The sequence below is a fragment of the Sinohyriopsis cumingii genome, chromosome 7, assembly GCF_028554795.1.
Source record: "Sinohyriopsis cumingii isolate HCF-2022 chromosome 7, ASM2855479v2, whole genome shotgun sequence".
NCBI classification, from domain to species: domain Eukaryota; kingdom Metazoa; phylum Mollusca; class Bivalvia; order Unionida; family Unionidae; genus Sinohyriopsis; species Sinohyriopsis cumingii.
In genome coordinates this window covers 56,852,798-56,875,967 of record NC_142967.1, presented here as the reverse complement: position 1 = coordinate 56,875,967, position 23,170 = coordinate 56,852,798, and the positions used below count along the sequence as shown (strand labels likewise).

General features: G+C 37.1%; 1 protein-coding gene across 1 annotated transcript in view; it reads left to right on the top strand.

Annotated features, from left to right (window-relative positions):
* The first annotated feature begins 14,601 nt into the window (after positions 1 to 14,601).
* Positions 14,602 to 23,170, top strand: part of LOC149795310 (meiotic recombination protein REC8 homolog) — a 128,893-nt gene continuing 120,324 nt past the window's right edge. Inside the window, exons 1-4 of the mRNA XM_089964080.1 lie at positions 14,602 to 14,663; positions 16,562 to 16,647; positions 17,007 to 17,075; positions 20,390 to 20,532. Of these exons, the coding sequence (XP_089820206.1) occupies positions 16,592 to 16,647; positions 17,007 to 17,075; positions 20,390 to 20,532 (268 nt within the window). The 5' untranslated portion in view covers positions 14,602 to 14,663; positions 16,562 to 16,591. The remainder of the gene's footprint in view (positions 14,664 to 16,561; positions 16,648 to 17,006; positions 17,076 to 20,389; positions 20,533 to 23,170) is intronic.

Below are 23,170 nucleotides of genomic sequence, written 5' to 3'. Positions count from 1 at the left end.
TGGTAACAAGGAAAGCCCAGATACCGAAGATTATTTTAAGAGAAGGAGAAGACGGGAAAAGGAGATATTGGAGAAGTTTATACAAACATGTATTCAATAATTGTTACCTCGAAACAGAGAAAAACAAATTATATAAATTGAAACGTACAGCTGTGACTCTTGGTTGTATACTTGTCCTTTACGAATGCAAATGTATATTGGAATAGAAGGATAATCACAGAGAAAATATGACTATCAATCCAACTGAGAATTCAAATGGCAACGTATCTATTTCATTATAGAGAACATATTGGATAGTTGATTGTTACCTTATTTCAAAGATCTCCCCATATATTTTACATTGCATTAACAATAAAATTTAAACCAACTGTTTTAATTCCAGATAAATTCTGTAACCTTGAAATGTACATCGACAAAGTCAAAGATGGTATGCATGTCGAACGTATTGATACCTAGTGCTTAAATCACAATCCAAAAGTTCTAGGGCAGTATTTACACCTTATATTTAGCCACATGCAATTCTAAATTATTTAAAGGTTTTAATAGTCAGAGATCGATACAAACATTTACTTAGGGCATTTGTGGCTCTTTGAAACCTAAACGTTTATAGTTTTCTCCATGAGATCCATGAAACCAACAATTACTATAGTAGGCAGTGCTGAGTTATTAATGTCTTATCATTCAAGCCCGCCTGTTAAAATGTTGTTTTCACTGTGAGTTTATTTCCTACAATGTTAATGTGAATTAAGGAGGATTAAGATGAGCTACTATAAACTGATTAAATATCAGCATTGCAGACGAAGAATGACAACTGATATTTTTTAAGGTTTGACTTGAACTTATATATCAAAAGCAAAAACTAAGAGGACAACTTGCAAATTTTTTATTAGGTAAATGGGAGAATATCTTTAAGGATTTCCGGTGTTTACAGTTTACAGCTATGTAAAAAAAAACAGATGAGTAACAATGATGCACCATGTTACGAGTCTATGCTCTTAAAATAAGTAACAGAAAAGAGTGAAGACAACAAGGTTTGTAAAATTTAAGAAATTACTTATTTCTCTAGAATAAAAGTGAAAAAAAATGAACGTAGGGTTTTGAAAATTATATCCAAAAATAATCCAGGAATTAAAGACACAAGTTCTAGTAATAAAAGGTCTTCAATAAAACTCAGTTCAAGTCCCGAAGAGACTTAAAATTGAACGCGATGACGTGTATGTTATGGCCTACATCGTACTGATATACTAACAGTCACTTGTTGAATCAGATACATATTATTCCAGATTTGAATTCAGTATAAATTCCATTGAGCACTTTTGTATTACCAGAGAAAATAATCACTTGAAATCAATAAATTTAAGAAAAATTCAGCCCAAACTGGTCACAAGATAACACAATTTAAAGTGCCAGATGTTAAAGCACAAATGGTAAAATTTTTACAGTCACAAGATAATATAGTTCTCTGCTAGCATTGTCTAAAAACAACCGTTACCTACTGGAAAATAAGTTTCTAGCATGATTTAATGAACATTGTTTGTTTAAAACATAATACCCTAAAAAATTCACTTTGGAATTATCCAAACCCTGTCCAAAATTAACATGTTTACCTGCATAATAATTTGGTCAATGAACTCATACAGAGAGAGGATAATGAAGCCATTATACGTTGTTTACATCAATGAAATAAAATATAAAGAAGTCAATAAGGTCAAACTGAATTGAACTCAATTCTGGACAATGGCAAATCCAGTAAACAATGTTACATTACAATAACAGACAAACAATTAAATTAAATATACATCACAATTAGGTAAGTCTCTTAACAATGACGTATATAACAACAGTCTTACAGATTTAGCACATTCAAAACAAAAGTCTGAATCAGTTAGTAAACGCATTGTACAAAACTGAAAATCAAATATGTTAGAGTTTAGATGATAGTAGCTTGAAAGGTGTATAACAAAATGCCGATGATAAATTAACATTTGTGATAAGGAGTATCAGACAAAGGGTTGCTAAAATTGACCTGTTGCAAAGCAGATTTTGACGATAAAAAGAAAAATATGTTGCTACACAAGATTTGTTAGAATAGAGTCTGAAGACCCTGTCGAAAGCCTTAAAAGAATTGCAAATCGTGAGAGATAAAAGACCAGACGGTATTCAGCAATGCTTGCAACGAATTAAACAAAGGATAAACTCAGAGTTACATGCATTAGATAGAGGCTGATATGATAACAATAAAGACAGAATTAAAAGGATGTAGTCCTTTTAATCGCAGTTAAAACAATTAAAGATTGCATAATAATTAAATACAACAAAACAATTTAAAAATGACAGACTTAGCTAATGCTCTTGAAAGCGCTATGGCAAAATTAGAGGAAAACACAACACCTAATGCTAATACCTTGTCACATTTGCCAAACCCTCGCCCACCAAAATAAATGTGATTTATTATCAATACTAAAACAAGATAAAACAAAACCAAAATTAAATTTAACAAGTCTCAAATTGAACTAACTGCTGGAATAGAAAAATCAGTTACAAATAGGACAGATTATACAGATGGAGATCTGGTTAACAATATAAGAGCAATCTACGGAGTTACTGTGGAATGGGGTGCAAGGTTGAAACGATTAAGAAAATATGTGAATGTTATAGAACGCAAGTTCATAAACGAAACAAAAGAAATTAAACATGAACTAGATAAATGGACTTTGAAACACGGTACAGTTCAATTAGAAATATAACTAAAAATAGAGACATTTCAAAACGGAATTAAATTAAACGCCAAAATAGATATAGGCAGTATTGCCATATATACTGGACTTAAAACATTTCAAAAAATTTAAAATGGGTTAAATAAATGACTACTTTGGAGGGTATTACGCATTGTATAAGGCCAGTTAGCGTATGTAACAGGTAGCACAGTTCACATGCTTTATTGGATATGTTTGAGGCTCAGACTACGCCTCAAATAACAGATATGTCTTATGGTTTTGAATATGCTTCATCCGGATGTACTATATACAAATTAATTTTGATAAGTGATTCAGTCATTTCCGCAATTCAAATTAAACAAAATAAGGTTTATTTTCAATCTGTATAAACTTTCCCATTCAAACTTTGTTTAATCATAAATGTTATATATGGTAACATGTAGATAAATTTGTTTTGCTGATTTTGAAGAAAAAACTAATGCTAACTATATACCGGATTCACGTACTTATCAGCAAGCGCACAGTGTTTCACTATGATCAAAACTGGAAGCAGTATAAAATATATTGCCTTTAAGCACATGGCAACAAAGTAGACATTTCAGCATTCACATGAAGTAGGTTTGTGATGTAATAATTTAATCCAAATAATCAAGAAATGAAAAGCAATGGATGAATTGCAGAACAAAACTAAATTTAAAATAGTAAACTTAAAGTTATAAGTTCATTGAAAATAAGACAAATTCACTCGACTTGGCTACTTGGTATCTTAGATAATTTGGGATCAGGATTTGGCTCGTATTGTCTACTCATCCTGATGCTGTTTTAGAGCAAATACCAACCTTCTGATAAGCAGATAACTAATGAGTATGTAGGTATTGCCATTGTAATTGGTGCTAGTGCTTATAGTGGTTATAAATTCATTGAAAATGTACATAAATCAACAGAATTGTAAGGTATAGAAAACATATACCTCCCCGCAGCCAGGAACAAACACCACACGTGAAATATCTTAATTCAACACATAATTATATTATACACTCTCCTAGCAGCATTAATTGTGAACAAATGGTCCATATGATAATACATAGGATGGTTTGTAATACAATGATATGTATCTTGGCGGGTTTTTATATTTATTTCGTATAGATGGTACAATTACAGCAGACGCTAATTCAAATGTAAAGTATTTGGTAAGAATGCTGAACATAGACATTTTTACGATATCGATTCATGTGAAAAGATGATAACCGAATGCAGAAGTTCATATATTTACTGTAAAGTTGTTGTGACCAGCAATCATACTTTTACACGAATATCACAACAATGGAATGTTTAGTTGACAAACTGATATTTTAGTGTAAACATGGATTGTCTGACTTACCCTGACGGGTATTCTATCAAACAATGCAACATCATACTCACTGGACATTCTGTGTTGAAAAATGATTATGTCTGCAAGGACACTTGTTCTTTCATTTATAATTTATAAAAGTTTTATATACTATTAAATCTTAAACTTGTTCAACTTTGTTTGGGACTATTTTTTAATCACAACAAATGAAAGGTGCACCACTAAGTCAAATTTAATGAAATTGTTCCTTCGTTTTTTTCTGTAAAACTTTTCTGGTGAAATAAAACTATGCGATAGAAAGAATTTCAAATGGGTAATGATTTAATATTAAATTTATGAAACTCATTTAATAATGTCCAGATTTTGGGAGCCTTGGCGAGCAAAGGCTAGACGTTATTCAACGAGTTTAATCAATTCAATATTGGATCATTACCCATCTGAGATCCTTTATGAATGCCATTCGCAGACTGACAATTACAGACTATTGATAAAAGTCAAAACCAAACAATTATTGAAGAAAATACCCAAATACATGTCAACCATCTAAATTAACAGTTTATCATACCTAGTATGTTTCAGGCGGGTTGAAGACCAATAGCGGAGTGACTAATCGAAAAGATCAAATAACTTTAGTGACGACGTGCATATCTCATTCATCGTCTTTACCGCTGCATACAAGATGACCAACATATAGATTAAATGTGAAATAAATAAGTTAAATAGCGACGACTAACGCCAGTGCTAGCATTAAAATATCTTTGTTTTAAAGCAGTATCTATCTATCTATCTATCTATCTGTCTATCTATCTATCTATATATATATATATATATATATATATATATATATATATATATATATATATATATATATATATATATATCCAATTGACAAACCAGTAATAGGATTCCTCAACCTCCTCATACTACTACCGTTACTGTTACTATCATCACTAATACTACTATAAAAGCATTATTAGTATTTCTACTACAACTGCTGGTAATACTACTACTACTGCTGCTGCTACTATGGCATCCACTAGTGGGGATACGTCAACAGCTCCATCATATTGTTAATAGTGTCTTTAAAGTATCTATTAAAAAAAACCACTAACAACGGCTACTCTTACCATTTGTATAAATGTGTCGATAACTTGACGAATGCTTTTGTTTTGTTTCAAACTTGCATGCGAGAATGTTCGAAAATCAAAATTAAAATCAAAAGACAAATACAACTTTGGGGTATCTTGAGAATAGTTAAAATTGCTACAGGACGCAAACCGAATGGCGAGTAAATATAACAATGTAGCTTAATACAACTTTGCCAGTGGATAAATACCGTTAGGTTTCGGCTCCTCGCCAGATTCACCGGCGAGAAATTTCACTAATAACAAGCATGAATAACAGATTAATTACTGCGAGACTCAGATATACAAATGTGTAATAATATGACAATATAGACTCTGCTCTGATCAACTATCAATCATGATTATTTGTGTGAGATCCTATTGTAGTCGCTGATGCAGAATACTTATTTTTGGGTGAGAATATTCCATAACAATCATCTGAAATATTTGCAATACGGTAACATTATGTTACACTCTAATAGAGCTGCGTATAGCATATGTAACAAAAATATCGGGTGGGATTTTGGATTTACAACAGAACACCTTTGACGGTGATCCAAATAGAATGTTTAATGACGAATGACTTGAATGAGAAAAGAATTATGATTAATATGTGCGTATAATATCCAAATATTGGATCAATTAACATAATCTGCACGAACTAAATAATGAAAATACAAATAAATAACCTTACACAGTATAAGGACAAGGGGTGAATGACTGACAGTAATTTCACAACGAAATAATGATGTGTTTTACTCAAATAGTAAAACTGTGGTATTTTAATCATAGAGCAAAAATGTATTCACTCAAATAGTGAAAATTATGAAAACAAAGGGACAGATAACAAAATATCTTTACTGTCCCCAAAACACACTGCGTATTACAAACCCCACAGATTAGCCCACGGCTACAAGATTAGATGTATGGAATTACACACTCCGTCACCATCACACTTTACTACCAGTCACACTGGTCAATCAAGCAGTCAGTATTCCAGGTTGTTCAATCAAACAATCAGCGCCAACCAATCTCGGCCAGCAACGCCCGATCACCTGCTACTCGACCAGCAACACTGTTTACTCAGCTCTACGGCTGTTATGGTTCAGCTTCATAGTTGCTATGGTCAACTTCTATGGTTAGCTCTGCAGCTGGTACCAAGTCGACTCCGATCACTCAGATAACTCTGATCACTTTGGTCACTCTGGTCAGCTATACAGTTGCGGCTCCGATCACTTCGATAACTCTGATCCCTCTGATCACTCTAGCCAGCTATACAGCTTCGAATCCGATCACTCCGATAACTCTTGGTCACTCTGGTCATATGACAATACATCTAAAACTGTGTGCTATGCATGACACGGGCATATACGATAAAACGTAATGAAGTTATGTACGGTCAACTACACAGATTACATTATCGGCACAACAATTACAAAACAATATACAAGTTCAGAAATGAACCTAACCGTGCCCGACAAGAATCCTGCCGTACTAAATGTTTTTAAAAAATGCAACTTTATATATTGCTAATATAAATCACTTGCTAAGTCACAAACAAGAATAGAAAATATTTGCATGAAACTACGTAAGCAGAAGCTACATAAAACATATACAAAAATAAACCTAGTAGTAAAATAGTTATAATTTATACACAAGAAATTAATAACTCACATACCTCTACAGCTGAAGATGTGCAAGTCCTTAACGTATTTGTTGACATCTCTCATTTTTCCCCAGCACAAAGCTGGTTGAAGTCAAGAGGTGACACGCTGGTTTTCCAAATATGTGTGTTTTGCATTGTTTCCCTGCCCACCCATGATAGATGTGCAGTGTTGATGTAAAAAAAGTAATAGTGCTAAATTAGTTTTTGTCAGGGTTCATCTTGGTTCTGTTCTATCAATAATTTTTTTAAACATTCCCTCCTGCTTGATCCTGGTTTTTTCTTACGCCCCATGGAGCTCGTAAATTCCTCGAAATAAATTTCTCTTTGGATTCATTCGAGAAGCTGGAATATAATACCCTTGAATAACATACCGGTGGAGTTTCTGGTTCAGAGGATTCTTTGCTCCCAACCACTCCCTAAAACCGATCAGAATAGGATTATCCATGGACATAGTCCTCGTGGATTATTTTCTTAGAGCTCTGGGAACAATTTATATTCCTAGACCCTGCAGGCTTGAAATTGGGTTCGTATTCCCCTACTCTTGTAACCGTTAAGGGATCAGGTTTCCGCTCCGTTGATCTAGATCTTGGTATGGGTTATAGTCTGTCTATAATCTTTTTAAAATGGGAAAGTAGTTTCTTTAGTGTAGTAAATCTATAAATTAAAATTTTGAGATCAATATAAAGTGGTCTGAGCAGTTTTCAAAGACAAAGTGTTTATATAGTAATAAATAATGTGTCTAATAGCATATATGTTTGTTTGGCGTTTGCATGTCTGCAATTAGACTATTAAAAGTGTGGAAGATAGACAATACAGGTTAGAGAATTTTTAATTCGTACTCTACGGAGATTCGAATCCAGGTCAGCGGGTAAACGGCACCCATCGCCTTGCCTACATACACCAGCTCATATTCCCTCACGACTAAGCACACGTCACCAAAAAGTGATGTTACTCAATCGGTGTTATATGCACTCGTGTGTAGCAGATACACTCGCATGACGACCTAGTATTTAATTCTCATCTACACAGCCATTGCGAAATCCTATGAAAGAAATCAAGGTTTATAGAATTATTTATAGAGAATTACAAATATATACCAGACGGAGCGGAAAGTGCTATCCCTGTATTCTATAGAAGAATGATTGATAATAGTAGGCAGAATTAATAGTTTAATACAAATAATGCTATCATACTGGATAGAGAATTTTTAATTTTACTGAGTCTGGTGTACATTGCATGCATTTATATAAAATTCGTTTCTTACCTTTTCGGAAGCTGGTATTGTCTTTTCTGGCAAAAGTCATTTTCTCTGCTTTTATAAATGCTAAAGATAGTGTACTTTGGGCTAATGGGCTAATTCAAGTTTATTTTTCATGCTCATGGAATAAAAAGATACCGTCACCAACAACACATCAGTCCACATTAAGACTGTAAACTGTGATATATTGTCTGGAAATGTATAATGATGTGTTTTTCATTTGTGTCCTTGATTTCCTAACATTATTTGCTTCACTAGGTTTCTAAAAGTGTCAATTACTGTTTGAACAGACCATGTAACACGTGTTCTGTTTTATACCTGTGAAGATACAGGTTACACATGATCTTATGCATCGATTTAACTTTACTATGCATTCAATACCTTCATTTGTTAGACCATTACTGTCGATACCATCATCTGTCAGATCATTACTGTCGATACCATCTTCTGTAAGACCATTACTGTCGATACCGTCATCTGTCAGACCATTACTGTCGATACCGTCATCTGTAAGACCATTACTGTCAATGCCATCATCTGTAAGACCCTTACCGTCAATGCCTTCATCTGCCAGATCATTACTGTCAATATCCTCATATGTCAAGCCATTACTGTCAATATCTGAATCTGTCAGACTAATACTGTTTTATGAAATGAAATTATTTCATCCTGTAGGTTCGTCTTTATCGTTGATTACCTCTGTCAAAAATAAACGACAATGCAGGAGTCAGCTCTCCAAAACCTTGGAGTATCTGTTGTGTTCTTCTGGCACATTATGAATCAAATATTTTATATCTTTCCTTGAGGTATCTCAAATAGGTTGTATTAAAATTTCAGACTTGAGACAGGTCTAAAAATTACATTGTTTCATAGCACGTTTTTGTTATTAGATTTGAATACATCACCATCAGGTACAGATATTCTACATTTAGACAGTGCATTCTGATTACACTAAATCACTTTTCCAAAGTGTATTTAGGCGATCTCATAATTAGCTTTTACGATCTTCACTGCCAGTTTCGTTGATTTCGTAAAATTTCATGAAACAGCGTGGTCTGTATTTTCTCACAGAATCGTCACTTTCAAATGTCAAAGGGTACTTACCATAAATCTTAATGGTTTGTGCGTTAAACAAATGATTTATTGTACAGTATATTTTAATGGGGGGGGTGGGTGGCCTGGGCCTGACGTCCCGCTCGCCAAAGGAAAGTGAAGCGTCTCTCCCAGCCTCTCCTTTCCAGGTGTAGTGATTGCCGCGTGACCGCTGTCTGGCTCTGCTGGGCAGGTTACTTGCATATGGTCTCTCCTATACTACTGTGTCCACAGCAGCACCTTCACACGGGACCCCCTCATTACACAGAGCCTGCTGTGTGGTGCGACCGAGTGCCCGGCAGTATGACTAGGTGGGCAGACTGGACTCGTTAGCTTTCGGTAGGCTCCAAATTCGGGCAGATGGAGCTCGTTAGCCTTGTCAGGCAGATCGTTTTGGAGAAGGAAACTCTGATTCCAAAACCACCAAATCTCAGCCATTGGGTTATGGCTCCGCTGTCTTGTGGATATCTTCGGGAGAAAGAAAGGCTAAGGGAGTAAACCCAGACAGAAAATCCGGAGTGGAGTCCCTAAGGCGGCTGGGTGTCAAGTACGACTTCCTTGCTGCAGCTCCTGCATCCGAACTGGTACCAAATGTCATTTTCAGCATTCCTTTGGACCCCACCAGCAAGAACGAGAGGGTGATTCTGACGTCTTGGCAGCCCAGGATCTCCATATATCCCACGCCCAGGCTTGCGCCCTGGAGAGGTCACTCCAGTATCGCTATTGAGTGAGAACACAACACGGAAGCTGGCAGTATACTGCTTGTAAGTCTCATCCGATTGACGTAAGGAACGGGAGCCAAGGGTCAGCTTCGACGGTGGGAGGGATCATCGTGTCCCACTGGCCGACTACCGCCCGCCTCAAGCCGGACAGCACCCGGTCAGTAAGGTGTTGACCCGCCATCGTCTGTCAGGTTCACTGGGTGTCTGGAGCTCAGTGTGTTGCTCAGCATGACAAGCAGAAACAAGAAATCAATAAAGAAGACTGCAGCTCTTCGATTCGCAAGCTGAAACACAGGCGTCTCTGACGACCTCAGGGAGGTGGTGGACGACACCAGGAAGACGGCAATAATCGATAGAGAACTCACCAGACTAAATATCAGTATAGCTGCCCTCCAGGAAACCAGGCTCGTCTCTAGCGACTCCCTCAGGGAGGTAAACTACACCTTCTTCTGGTAGGGTCGAGAACCTGAGGATCTCCGCCAGCACGGAGTGGACTTTGCCATCAAGGTCCTGTCATCATCCTCAGTGTCTACCCTCCAACCCTCACGTCTTCAGAAGACACAAAGGATCAGTTTTATGGGTAACTGGACAAACAGATGAAAGAATGCCCCAAAGACGAACCACTATTCATCCTTGGCGACTTTAATGCCAGAGCAGGTGGGGACCATGAGTTATGGACTACCTGCCTCAGACATCATGGTACTGGAAAGACCAACGAAAACGGTCAGAGACTGCTCGAGACTGCTGGAGCTGTGCACCTACCATGACCTGTGCATCACAAACACCTTCTTCAAGTGTAAGCCACAACATAAAGTATCATGGAATCACCCCAGGTCTCATCGCTGACACCAGCTCGACTTGGTCATCACCAGGCGCTCTGCCCGTAACAGCGTCCTCTCCACCAGAACCTACCACAGTGCAGACTGAGACTCCGACCATGCACTCGTAAGCTGCAAGGTGCGCCTACAGCCACACACACTAAACCGCTCAAAACCAAAAGTATGCCCTCGCATAAACACTGTGCAGATGTCGGTCCCCTCCAAGGTGGAGGAGTATGCGTCCGCCCTGGACCAGGGTCTCCAGGACCTGCCAGAGCACGAGGCCACAGCCAAGTGGAACACCGTGAAGGGTGCCATCTAAAAAACAGACATGTCCACGTTCGGCATGAAGTAACGGCCCAGCCAGGACTGGTTCAACGCACATCTATAAAGGATGGAACCAATAATCGAAGACAAATAAGAAGCCTTCATAGCTTACAAAATATGCCCTAATGAACGGACGCCTGCTGGTCTCATAAGTGCCCGAAGAAACACCCAACGCATCGCTAGACAGTGCGCGAACGAGTACTGGAAACAACTGTGTGAAGGAATCCAGCGCAGTGCCGAGTTCGGAAACATCGAAGGTATGCACAGTGGCATCAAGTAGGCTGTAGGCCCTACCGTGAAAGGTGTCGCCCCCGTGAAATCTATGTCACGAGAAAAGATCACTGACCGTGAGCAACAGATGGCCAGATGGGTGGAGCACTACTCAGAGCTATAGTCCCGAGAAACGTCAGTCACCGATGCGGCCCTTAGCAGCATAAAAAACTGCCCACCGTGGAGGAGCTCGACAAAGTGCCCACTTTAGAGGAGCTCAGCAAAGCAATCGACTCCCTCCCAAACGACAAAGAACCAGGTAGTGAACGAGCTACTTTGCCTCTGCTGGGAAGAGGGAGCAGTCCCCAAAGATATGCGCGACGCCACGATTGTGGCCCTTTACACAAACAAGGGCAACCGCAGTGATTGTAGTAATTGCAGAGGGATCTCGCTCCTAAGCATCGCTGGCAAAGTGTATTCACTCAACATACTCAACAGGCTTCAGCTGCTGACGGACCGTGTGTACCAGGAATCCCAGTGCGGCTTCAGAGCAGGCAGGTTGACAACAGATATGATCTTCTCCCCACACCTATGCCAATTCCAAGAGAAGAGCAGAGAGCAAGGTCAATCACTCTACATGATGTTCATCGATCTCACCAAAGCCTTTGACCTTGTCAGCAGGAAGGGACTTTTTAAACTTCTCAGTAAGGTCGGTTGACCCCCCCCCCCAACTCCGCAGCATGATAATCTCTTTCCATGCCGATAAGAAGGGAACAGTCCTGTATGATGGATCCTCATCAGCCTCCTTCCAAATCAACATCGGCGTGAAGCAGGGCTGCATGCTAGCCCCAACCCTTTTCGGGATCTTTTTCTCCCTGCTCCTGTCCTACGGCTTCGACTCGTCCACTGATGGCGTGTATCTACAAACCAGGTCCGACGGGGGGCTGTTCAACCTGGCACGGCTGTGCGAGGTCGGTGCTCGTCAGGGAGATGCTTTTTGCAGATAACGCGGCTCTTGTGACCCACACCGAGGACGCAATCTAGAGACTGGGAGACCGTATCGCTAATGCCTGCAAGCAGTTTGGGCTCACCATCAGCCTGGAAAAGACAAAAGTCAGCCTGCAAGATATCACCATTGCCCATTCCATCAAAATTGACGGTGTCATCTGGAAGCAGTCAACAACTTTACTTTACTTACGTGGGATCAACCATCATCAATACTCTTTCGCTTAATGTGGAGCTGAACAGAAGGCTTGGAAAGGAAAACATCATCATGTCACAACTAACGAAGAGGTCGTGGGAAAACAACGCGCTGACAGAGCACAACAAGATCCAAGTCTGCCAGTCATACGTTCTCAACACTCTTCTATATGGAAGTCAGACCTGGATCAGCTACATGAGGCAAGAGCGTCGACTCAACTCCTTTCACATACGGTGCCTAAAACAGTTGGCAAGACCGCGTCCCACACAGCGAGTTCCTGCAGTGTGCAAGTACCAACATCATGTACTCCCTGAGGGAGGATTCTGAGTAGGTTGCATAATGTTTGAATTTTCTAGTAATTTTCTTTTGTGGTAAAACTAGTTCTTCCTTTTCAAACTGCATCTTTTTAGACTTTCTCTTTTGGACCATACGTGTAAAAGCGTCGTTGATAACCCACCATGGAGGAGCTCGACAAAGTTGTCCATTTTACGGTTTTAATTGTCTCATAATCATAGAAAACATCGATCTCTGTCAAAATGCCTTTATATGCTTTGTTGTATTTTTGCGTGTCAAAAATGGCTGCCTGTCACTAGTAATCCACGTGACCAGCATGCAGAGCTCTGTAATGATATCTTTTTCTCGTCTGCTTGATGAATGTACAGGCAAACGGTTCAGTTAACCATTCTTGGACTTAAGTGTTTTTCACTGAATTCTTGTGCCGTTTGTTTTATTTGTCAACAGCATGGGTACTTTCAGGATCGCAGTCAATTTGTCTTATATTCATTTATGCTTTCAGTCATATAAATGATTTAAGATTTATATCAGTTTTCGCCATATGGGTTGTTTCCAAAGTAGATTTTTAATATGCTGACTCTGCGCCAGATTATTAATTCCACCCTTTTGATAACTAGTCATATAAATTGGTAGTAATTTTATATTATCCAATCAATATTAACGATTTGGGGGTGATCTTATAGAGCGTATTCGTCTTCTCATAAGACCGCATATAACTGTCAAACTCCATCTTTCCAAAAAGAAAACAATCGTACTTTTCAGTTTTTACCACGCCTGTGTGGGGTGCCGGGATCGGCTAACGTGGGTACGTGAGAAAGCCTGCCATTAGCATCTCGTAGGTCGGAGGTTCTTCCACGGTTCCTCATCCAACAGTTATACTGGCCGCCATGTATATCCTATCTTGTGCTGAAAATGGCGTTAAACCCTACAACAACAACAGCCACGCATATGAAGCTAACACGCATTAGCTGCAGTTGGTGGTGGTGGTGGGATTTCAAACTAGTCTTTATGTAAATGATATCACTGTTTTGCGAATGACATTATTCACTAATCAATTGGGAGAATGAATTTTTCTAGTTACTGGCTATGATAGTGGCTTGCCAATTAAGGCAACTAAATGCCGAGTAAGAAGCACATTGTATCTTTGTGTAGTGGAAGATTCCATTCCATATTTCGCATTTGGAACCTTCTCCCTTTAGCTCATTAAACCAGGTTTCCGTAAGAAGACTTAGTACCAACATTTCGATCTGTGGGTTCATGTGCATTTTCAAGATGAATTCTAACTGATACTTTAACCGGCATTAACTTTAGATGGACAAGTAGCGAAATTTTACCGGGTACACATCAGAGAACTATCCGACTGGGTCGGTTTTCACCAGGTAAGGTTTACCCACCCACAATAATATAAGATAAGATAAGGTTTTTGTTATTATTTCGGACCACATAATCCATACTATTTGGTGAAACATATAACTATATTTTTTAAAACTGTATTTTATCACCAACACCCAGAATGAAGGGGATGGGGAACTGACGCAGCAAAATCAAACTGTTTTCTGAAAAATGGGCCACATGGGGATTTCCGGGTAATGTAAAACCCTGCCCTCTCCTGGGGGCAGGGCCGGTTACCCGACCATACATTGTATTACCCGACATATTTGTTAACTTCCTCTTCGTTATGTCAAAGGTATCCTAATGGAGACAGTGTCGGGAACCAGACTAGCAGATGTGGTATCAGTCGGAATATTTTTCCTTCAAATTGCGACAGAAATAGCAGAGAACTGTTCCGATTGATACCATCACCGCGGCAGTGCGAATTGGCGGGCTGATTTGAAACGGGCAAGATTACCTGAATTGACAGGAATATTTGTATATTCTAAGAAGTAACTATATTTTTGTTAACGCGAAACATTTACTATTAACACGGCTGTTGTCTGTTATTAGCATGTCATGATAACGGGAAAATGTACCTAACTAAAATGTGGTAATTCTGATCGCAGGGATCTGTGCCATTTCGGGATTGGCAGTCTGTGGAATGGAGGGTATATGTGCGTGTATATAGTGTGACTCTGTGCTATACAGATAGATTACGGTAAAAAACACAGAACACATGTACTCCATTAGCAATATCGGTCATGGCAGAGAAATAGGTCCTTGTCACAATATAGCCGATGAGATTAACTTAAAACACCGAGCCACCCTATCTGCCTCTCCACTACCAATTCCGCCCGTAACGACCCACATTTTCTGTAGTATTGTTATGGGCTGGGGATTAGGTAGTGATTTGCCACTGTTCATTGCATCCATAGGGATATGTACAAATGCCTGTTTACTGTCCTAGTATTTGGTGAGTTTATTGCAGTTCATATCCGTTTCAGTCGAGACAAGTGTCTGTGGAGTAGGCACTTTAAAAGCTAAAGAGATTCATACTATGGCCGCCTTTTTGAATTTACGATTTAAGATAAACAGGTGTATGACATTATTACTATGTATTGTTGAAAATGATGCTGGACATTAAAAATTCAATATTTGTTATGAGTGTTTGGAGACCGCAATTTATTCCAAATGCCCACCTTATCCTAGTTCTTGCAAAGAATCACCTGTCTGTGTGCAGTTAAAACCGGTATGCCTTAGATCTGAGGCCAAAAGATCTAAAATCCGGACACAAAATCGCATTCTGACCTCAAGCGAATTTTGCTTGAAAAAATATGAGATATATCTGTCTGCTTTTTTTTAATACCACCCACGTTGGTGTATCTTAAATGACGTTGATGCTGCAGAACTCGGAAGTAGGGTACAACCTCATCATGCCTACAGACGGGATCGGGGCCGAATCGGTTAACGCCATTTTTCAGCACACGATAGGCTATACATGGCGGCCAGTATTAATGGTGGAGGAAGAACCCGGGAAATCCCCGGAAAGAACCACCGACCCTCTAGAAGCTACTGGCGCATAAGAAGGTACTTTGCCCTTCTATTTATAGCATTCTTTAGGGCACAATACAAGTTTGTATGAGGTTTTGATTGAAAAAAGATGATCATATTAAGTTGTTTTTTCCCAGTATAAAGTATGCTATTATGATTGAAAAGGGGCCAGAGTACAATTAAACAATACAACCTTATGAACCATTATCCTAAATCAGATGGAACAGGGGATGAAATGCATAGATGCATATTATACACTCCTGCATTGAATAAGTTGGCCAAGGATATAAAGTAAATATTGGCCATGCATTTAAATTTGAAAAGCAAGTACTAATTTGTAATATTGTTTACGAACTGAAAGGTCCCAATTCTAATTTAATTGATAAATGGTTCAATCATAATTTGAAATGCTGTAAATTCATTTTGTTTCTGAAATATCATATTTTGCTTTTTTATACATAAATTGCATTCTTGGGTGCTTTTAGATCCATGGAAAAATTGTAAGCCATAAAAAATACAAATGTGCTTTAGAATCATGCAAATTTCCCAATTGCAGCATTACTGAGAATTGGAACTGATTAGATGTTTTGCCCAAAATGATGTGCTCAGGTTCCATTCCAAGAAAAAAGTCCCTAGACAGAGGTGCACTTATATGAAATTCTTTATTTTGAATCTTATAACCATCTGGAAATTTGATTATTCTTCTCAGTTTGTTTCAAGTATCATTATTGATTTAGAATGGTTAAAAGTAATGGGTACAGAACATGATTAAATAAATTACTTTATAGTCTAGATGACTGGATCTGATAGATTTAATGCATGGATTTTTATGTGAAAATGTTTTTATTTTTAACAGTCATACAAGCAGATCTAAACTCTTGAGAATATGTTTTACAGTCAAGACATTCTATCAAAACGTGGTGGCAAATTTGGGATCATTTGGTAAGTCAGAATTTTGATGCAATTAGTAACCCATATTGAACAATTTCATTGTGACATTATTTGATTGGGATATGCAACTAATTTGCAAGGAGCACTTATTATAAAACAATGGTGGAAGCAGGAAGTACATAAATATACATTTGGAGAATTAAAAGATTCAATTTACACTACATGTTTTGAATTGACTTTTAATATTTACATTTTCATATTAATCTCGATCTATAATAGTTGATGCTTTTGGCAAGTTTTAACGAAAAGCTTTCAATTAACAGGCAATTTCATGCTGTTAAATAAATGATCCTGCGTCTTTCTTACATTGATGATGCCCTTACCAATACTTGTATTTCGTTTTTTTGCAGGCTGGCAGCCACCCGAATGCACCAGTTGACACGTCGTGATATTTTCAATGTTACTGTTAGCAAAGTCTGGTAAGTTATTTCTTATTTGTTAGCAAAACCAGATTGGCTATTTCATTGATAATAAACATTTGTGCCACATTTGTTTATAATTGAAGTTTTTACTACCGAGTGCTCCAAGGTGTTGGTATATTTTTCTCTCTTTCCTGTTCTTGTTTTATGTTAATGAACTCAGTTCAATCACTTTATTGGATTGGTCACAGGGATAGAAGTGGACCATGGAAAACCTAACATTTCTATTTTGACTTTAGAAATCTAAAAAGAGCCCTAAAAACCATAAGGACACCTAAATAAGTGATAAAAACCTTAAAAAAAATTTAAATGGTGAATGTCTCTACCCTGATCCCTCAAAAGAGCTATTTTGCATGCGGTTTTCTGTTCAGTTAGCCTACCATTCTCGAAAGTACACGAACCATGCATATTAAAGATATGCAGTCATTTTAATTATTTAATAATTTTGTTTTATCTTTATTTTGTGTGAACAAGTAGCAATGCATGTTAGTCAGGTATGGATAATTTTGTACCATGATCAGACACTAAAATCTGAGATTATAATAAACAGGTTAAATTTATATTGCAATTTCTTTCTTTCTTTGCATATTTCACAAAATTATTCCTCTTTAAGAATTGAACATTTACTGCTTGATATTTGCTTTTAGTCAAGTCTGCTTTGGCGGAAGATCAAAACTGCAATCACTTTAGCATTCTAATCCATGTCTTTCTAGCTGTCTATCCATCTTCAACTAGAAATCTCTCAATGTTAAAGTATTTTATTAATGTTTTTTTGTAGTCAAATGAAATGGCAGTTTTGACAAAAGGAGTCTTTTTTGTGTTTGCAAATTACCATTTCACAATGAATGGATTTAATTTCCCAATAATGATCAAGGTTTTTTTTGGCAACAAGAATCATTTATTATCTGCTCATGTGGAAGCTAATAAATCCAACAGTGAAGCAGGATGTTCTGCATCCCACTTTGTTCCCAGTGTCTAAAGCTGTCAAAATTTAAGGAAACATCTGCAGGGTACCCTTCCATCTTAATGAGTAATTGTATCAAATGTGAACTTGAATGACTTTGTTGTAGATTCATACATGCTAAGCCCCTTAAGAGAGGTATTTAGCATAATTATTCCCAATATAAGTGGCACAAAAGTGTAACATGAGCATAAAAGAGTGATCTGATAATAAATATGCCATAATAATAGAAAACTGTATGGAAAATGTACATTTTTTTTTTGGCTACTTAACCTGGATCTGTAGTTAAAATTCATATCGCAAATCAATGTGGATTAGTAGAAGAGTATGGAAACAAAACAAATTGATCATTATTTAAGCATAAATTTATGCCTAACTTGAACTAGTTTACATATCTAACTTTCACTGAATGGTCCTGAAGTCCACAAACAATGAATGCTGTATTACATCTTTAAAATTCTTTAAAAATTTGTAAAGTGCTATTGATTTTCCTTTTCCTGATCAGGCATTTTTTAAGTTTAACAAAATCATTCTCTAAAATATTTAAGTCATATAACATCCACAAGTCACATCGATAAAGTTTGTTTCACTTCATCTAGTGCCATTTTTTGTTTATTCACATTTAGACTGTCCACTACATATGTGTCTATCAAAATATAATAAATCTGTAACACATGGTTTCACATTCAAGAAACCCTTCTGTTTTCTTATGCAGTTACTATAAGTAGAAAATAAGGAAATTAGATTGCAGTCTAACAATGGATAAATGCACAGTGGCCAACAGTTACATGACACCAGCCTTGAACTATGATCGTTATTCTATGTCTTGCTTGCTTCTGGTGTATTTTGTTCTGAACTTGGAAAATGTTTTTTGTCTTTTTAAATGTGTACCCGGTTGCCCATTTTATTACTTGGGTTATTATCAAAGGGCGGGTATTCGATTACCTGGTTACCCATTGGTGGTTTTACTGGGTGCCAATTCTAAATATTTTTTGTAATGGTCAGTTTGTAATTAATCCAGTAGGGATGATTCCAACATGAAATTGTAACATGTAGGCTTCTGCTTTCTTAACTTCTATCCTTCATTTTTGTTGCATTTTTTAAAATCTCTTTTTAAAACTCATTTCAAAGTTAATCTTATAAAAGGTTTGTGTATAGTGCATTTCAAATATAGTTGTATAATTTTGTTCTTCTTGTTTTGTAGAGAAGTTGCTTTTTCTTGTAGTAATTAAATTGTATTATTTCATCTACAAAAAGAAAAGAAGAAAACTTGACCTTTCAAGATGTGTTTAATAGAACCGAGTATCAGGAGTCAAACAAATGTAGATATACATGCCAACATTTACAACAGTGTTAGCAGAGTATTTGTGACTCAGAAAGTGTCATTAATGGTTCCACGGGACATCAGTATAGAGTCACATTGTACAATTGAGAATAAGTCGTACATGGATATAAGTCTATTGAAAATGGTGGAAAACTAAAATCTGAAAAAGGGAAATAAAATATGTGCTAACTGTGAATGCATTTAATATATATTCTCATAAAAAATAATTGGCTGACTTAGCATTGTTGTCTGTCATCACAAAGACTCACACACATAAAAGGATCTGGCCATTAATTTACCTCCCATAGAACTTGATGTTGATTTAATAAAAAATAAAAATAATTTCCTCAGTAGGCTGACATACAAACCACACATGCTTCCATTCATTAGAGATACTGTTTTCAGGCTTAAAATATAGATGTTTTGCATCATTTTTGAACCTCATTCTCCGAAGCAAGGAATACCCTGGTCTGAACCTAATAATATAGCCTTGCACTAAAAGTCAATACACTGTTTTTTTCATTAGGAAATTAAATACAGTATATCAAAATAAATGTCAATATTTTATTCTCAACTAGAGTACATATATTGAAATCTGTGAAATGTATAATGGAGAAAAGAAATCAGTTTTCTAGCCAATGGGTGCATATCAAAATATTTAGTCCTGTATTTTTTTAAAAACTAGTCCTAACTGGTTGTTATTAAGGTTCTGTGTAGTGTCTTTTTTTTCTGTTGTGCAGACTAATCACTGGCATTCCAAGCATACATGCAAAGTTACATTCTATATATTATGAAATTGTCATGCATTCTCACATCAAACTGGATATTTGTCACAGAAAATTTTGGGAGTTTTTGGACAACTTCAAACTAGCCCAGTAATGTAAATGTAATTTTGTTTTGTTGTCTTACTAAATATGCAAAATAAAATTGTTTTAAATGTTGCAGTTATAGTTTGCTTGTTCCTAAATAATCAGAGTAATTCACATTTGATAATCTTTTTGTTGGTGACCATATCTCCTTTTTTTTAAGCAACGATATCATAGACTACATTTTGCTGCGGGCTGAGCCAGTTCGACCTGGAGGGCCACGACCCCGACTATCCCTTTATCTTTCTTCCCAGCTGATGTTTGGAGTGGTGCAGATCTACCACAGACAACAGGAATATTTGCTTGGTAATTTAACGTGTTTTTGAGATTATCAATGAAAATTGTGTAAACATGTGGGCCTTTTCAATGGCAATTACAGTATGGTATTCAAGTTGAAACACTTAAGTGCTTAATGTGCCTAAATCATGGTCTGTTTTACATGCATTAGGTGTAAGGGTTGGATAACATTGTCTGTTTTGCATGTATTAGGTTTATGGGTTGGAAAACATTGTCTGTTTTACACGTACTACGTGTATGAGTAAAATGGATAACATTGCCTGTTTTACATGTATTAGGTGTGTGGGTGGGATAACATGGTCTGTTTTACATGCATTAGGTGTAGAGGTTGGATAACATGGTCTGTTTTATATGTATTATGTGTAGAGGTTGGATAACATGGTCTGTTTTATATGTATTATGTGTAGGGGTTGGATAACATGGACTGTTTTACATGCATTAGGTGTAGAGGTTGGATAACATGGTCTGTTTTACATCTATTAGGTGTAGAGGTTGGATAACATGGTCTGTTTTATATGTATTATGTGTAGAGGTTAATATTGGTCTGTTGTACTAGGTGTAGGGGTTGATTAACATATGAATGCTCTGGAAAAGATTATAGTTGTTTAATATTTTAGTCAGTACTACGTCCTTTGCAATTTATAGAGAATGCATAGTTCCACGAAGCTTGGTAGTAAATAATGATTTTTCTCTTACCTTGGATGCATGCTCTCCGTTACGGATCACTGCCATCTCACCTCTGTCTGCGTGGGTTCAAGTCTCCGATTCGGCCAATGTGGGTATGTGAGAAAGCTTGCCAGTAGCTTCTCGTGGGTTGGTGGTTCTTTCCGGGATTTTCACGGGTTCTTCCTCCACCATTAATACTGGCCGCCATGTATAGCCTATCATGTGCTGAAAAATGGCGTTAAACCCTACAACAACAACAACAACAACAACAACCTTGGATGCATTGATATCGATGGGGTTAACAGTGGTTTGACTACTGTGTTTAGTGATTGTTTTTGGACACCAAAAATATTTTGCCAAAATAATATTTCATGCCTTTTAACCCTTTACTTCGTGCAAGCGCCTTTGAATGCCTCTACTCCATTCTTACACATGTGCCTTTGGACGCCTCTACCTGATTCGCATACAAGCCCCTTGATGCCTGCTGTAAACATAAGCCATTTTGAGTGGGTTTTTGTAGCGCCACCTTTGGGGAAAACCCTGTTAGATACTACATTCATTTCTGTGAATGACCAATACATCAGATCACATGGTTGCTGTTTATGCTTTTGGTCAAAATCTGCTATTTAAAGTAACATGGTCATATTCTCCACTCTCCAAAATGGAGGTTGTAGATTTTGTTCAGTACTTAGGAGTTTTCATGATTAGAATCACAACTATGAAAGCCTCAATAACTTAGGTAAAGGCTCTGATATTGATGTAGGCAGCAATTAGTTTTTATAAATTATCAAATTCAGATGACTTAGTGATGTTGACGCAGACAAAGAACTTGTAAATTTTGAGTATGAGAAATGGCAGCTATGGTTGGTCACGTGGCTTCACTGACTTGACGGTGAATGAGTCTCTCTAGATTTTAAAGCACATAAAAATGTCTTCCATGAAAAATAATTACACAGATATAATGATCAGACTTTATTATTAAAATTTCCATACATAATAGATGTGTACCAAAAATGTAAAATGGTTAAAATTGCCATTAATCGTAACACTACACTGCTTAACACATTAATCCCTGGAGCTTTTTGTCATTTTCACCTAAAAATCGAGTATGAAACACATTTTGAAAGCTGTTTCTGAATAGACTCGAAAACACCAAATCCCCGGTCATCTTTCAATAACATACTGCCTAGTTGTATTAGAAACATTGTTTTTCGTTGGCTATTTGACTCATGCATGAGCAGAAGGGTTAAAAAAAAAAAAAATTGTTTTTTTTTTTTTTTTTCTTGCTAAACGGAACCATTATTTTTTAATGGAGACCACTCTTTATTCCAAATGCCCATCTTATCCTACTTTTTGCAAAGGCTCATCTGTCTGTTTGTAGTTCATACCGGTTTGCCTTACATCTGAGACCAAAAAGTCTAAAATCCGGACACAAAATCAGATTCCGACCACGGGCAAATTTTGGGTAAAAATAAGTCAGGTCCAAAAAATGAGGTTTTTCTATCTGTATTTTGTAGTGCAACTAGATATTACAGATTATTTGGTATCATTGTAGAGCTACATCTGTCTTCCTTTCTATATAATACCACCCACTTTAGTCTATCATGCATGACCATGATGCTACAGAGCTCGGCAGTAGGCTACTACCTCCTGCCCCGTAAAGTCGTCGCTAGGGGCTAATGTGTTAACAGTTAACAGGCAGGCCTATGTGTATGGAGTCCAATAGGTAACAGATGTTCTATTTATAGCACACGACACTTGGTATCTTTGCTACATTTGGCTAAAAAGCCATACAATACACTATATGAGGTAAAGGGTTAAGAATCAGAGATCATTTTAGAATAATTTAATTTATGCAATTGTGTTTTTGGACATGAATTATTTTCATTGTTTACAAGACAAGAAGATCTCAGTTCCTTTATTTAGATATAGTAATCAGCATTTCCATTGGTCCTTTTCTTGCGACACAAAGACGTGTTAG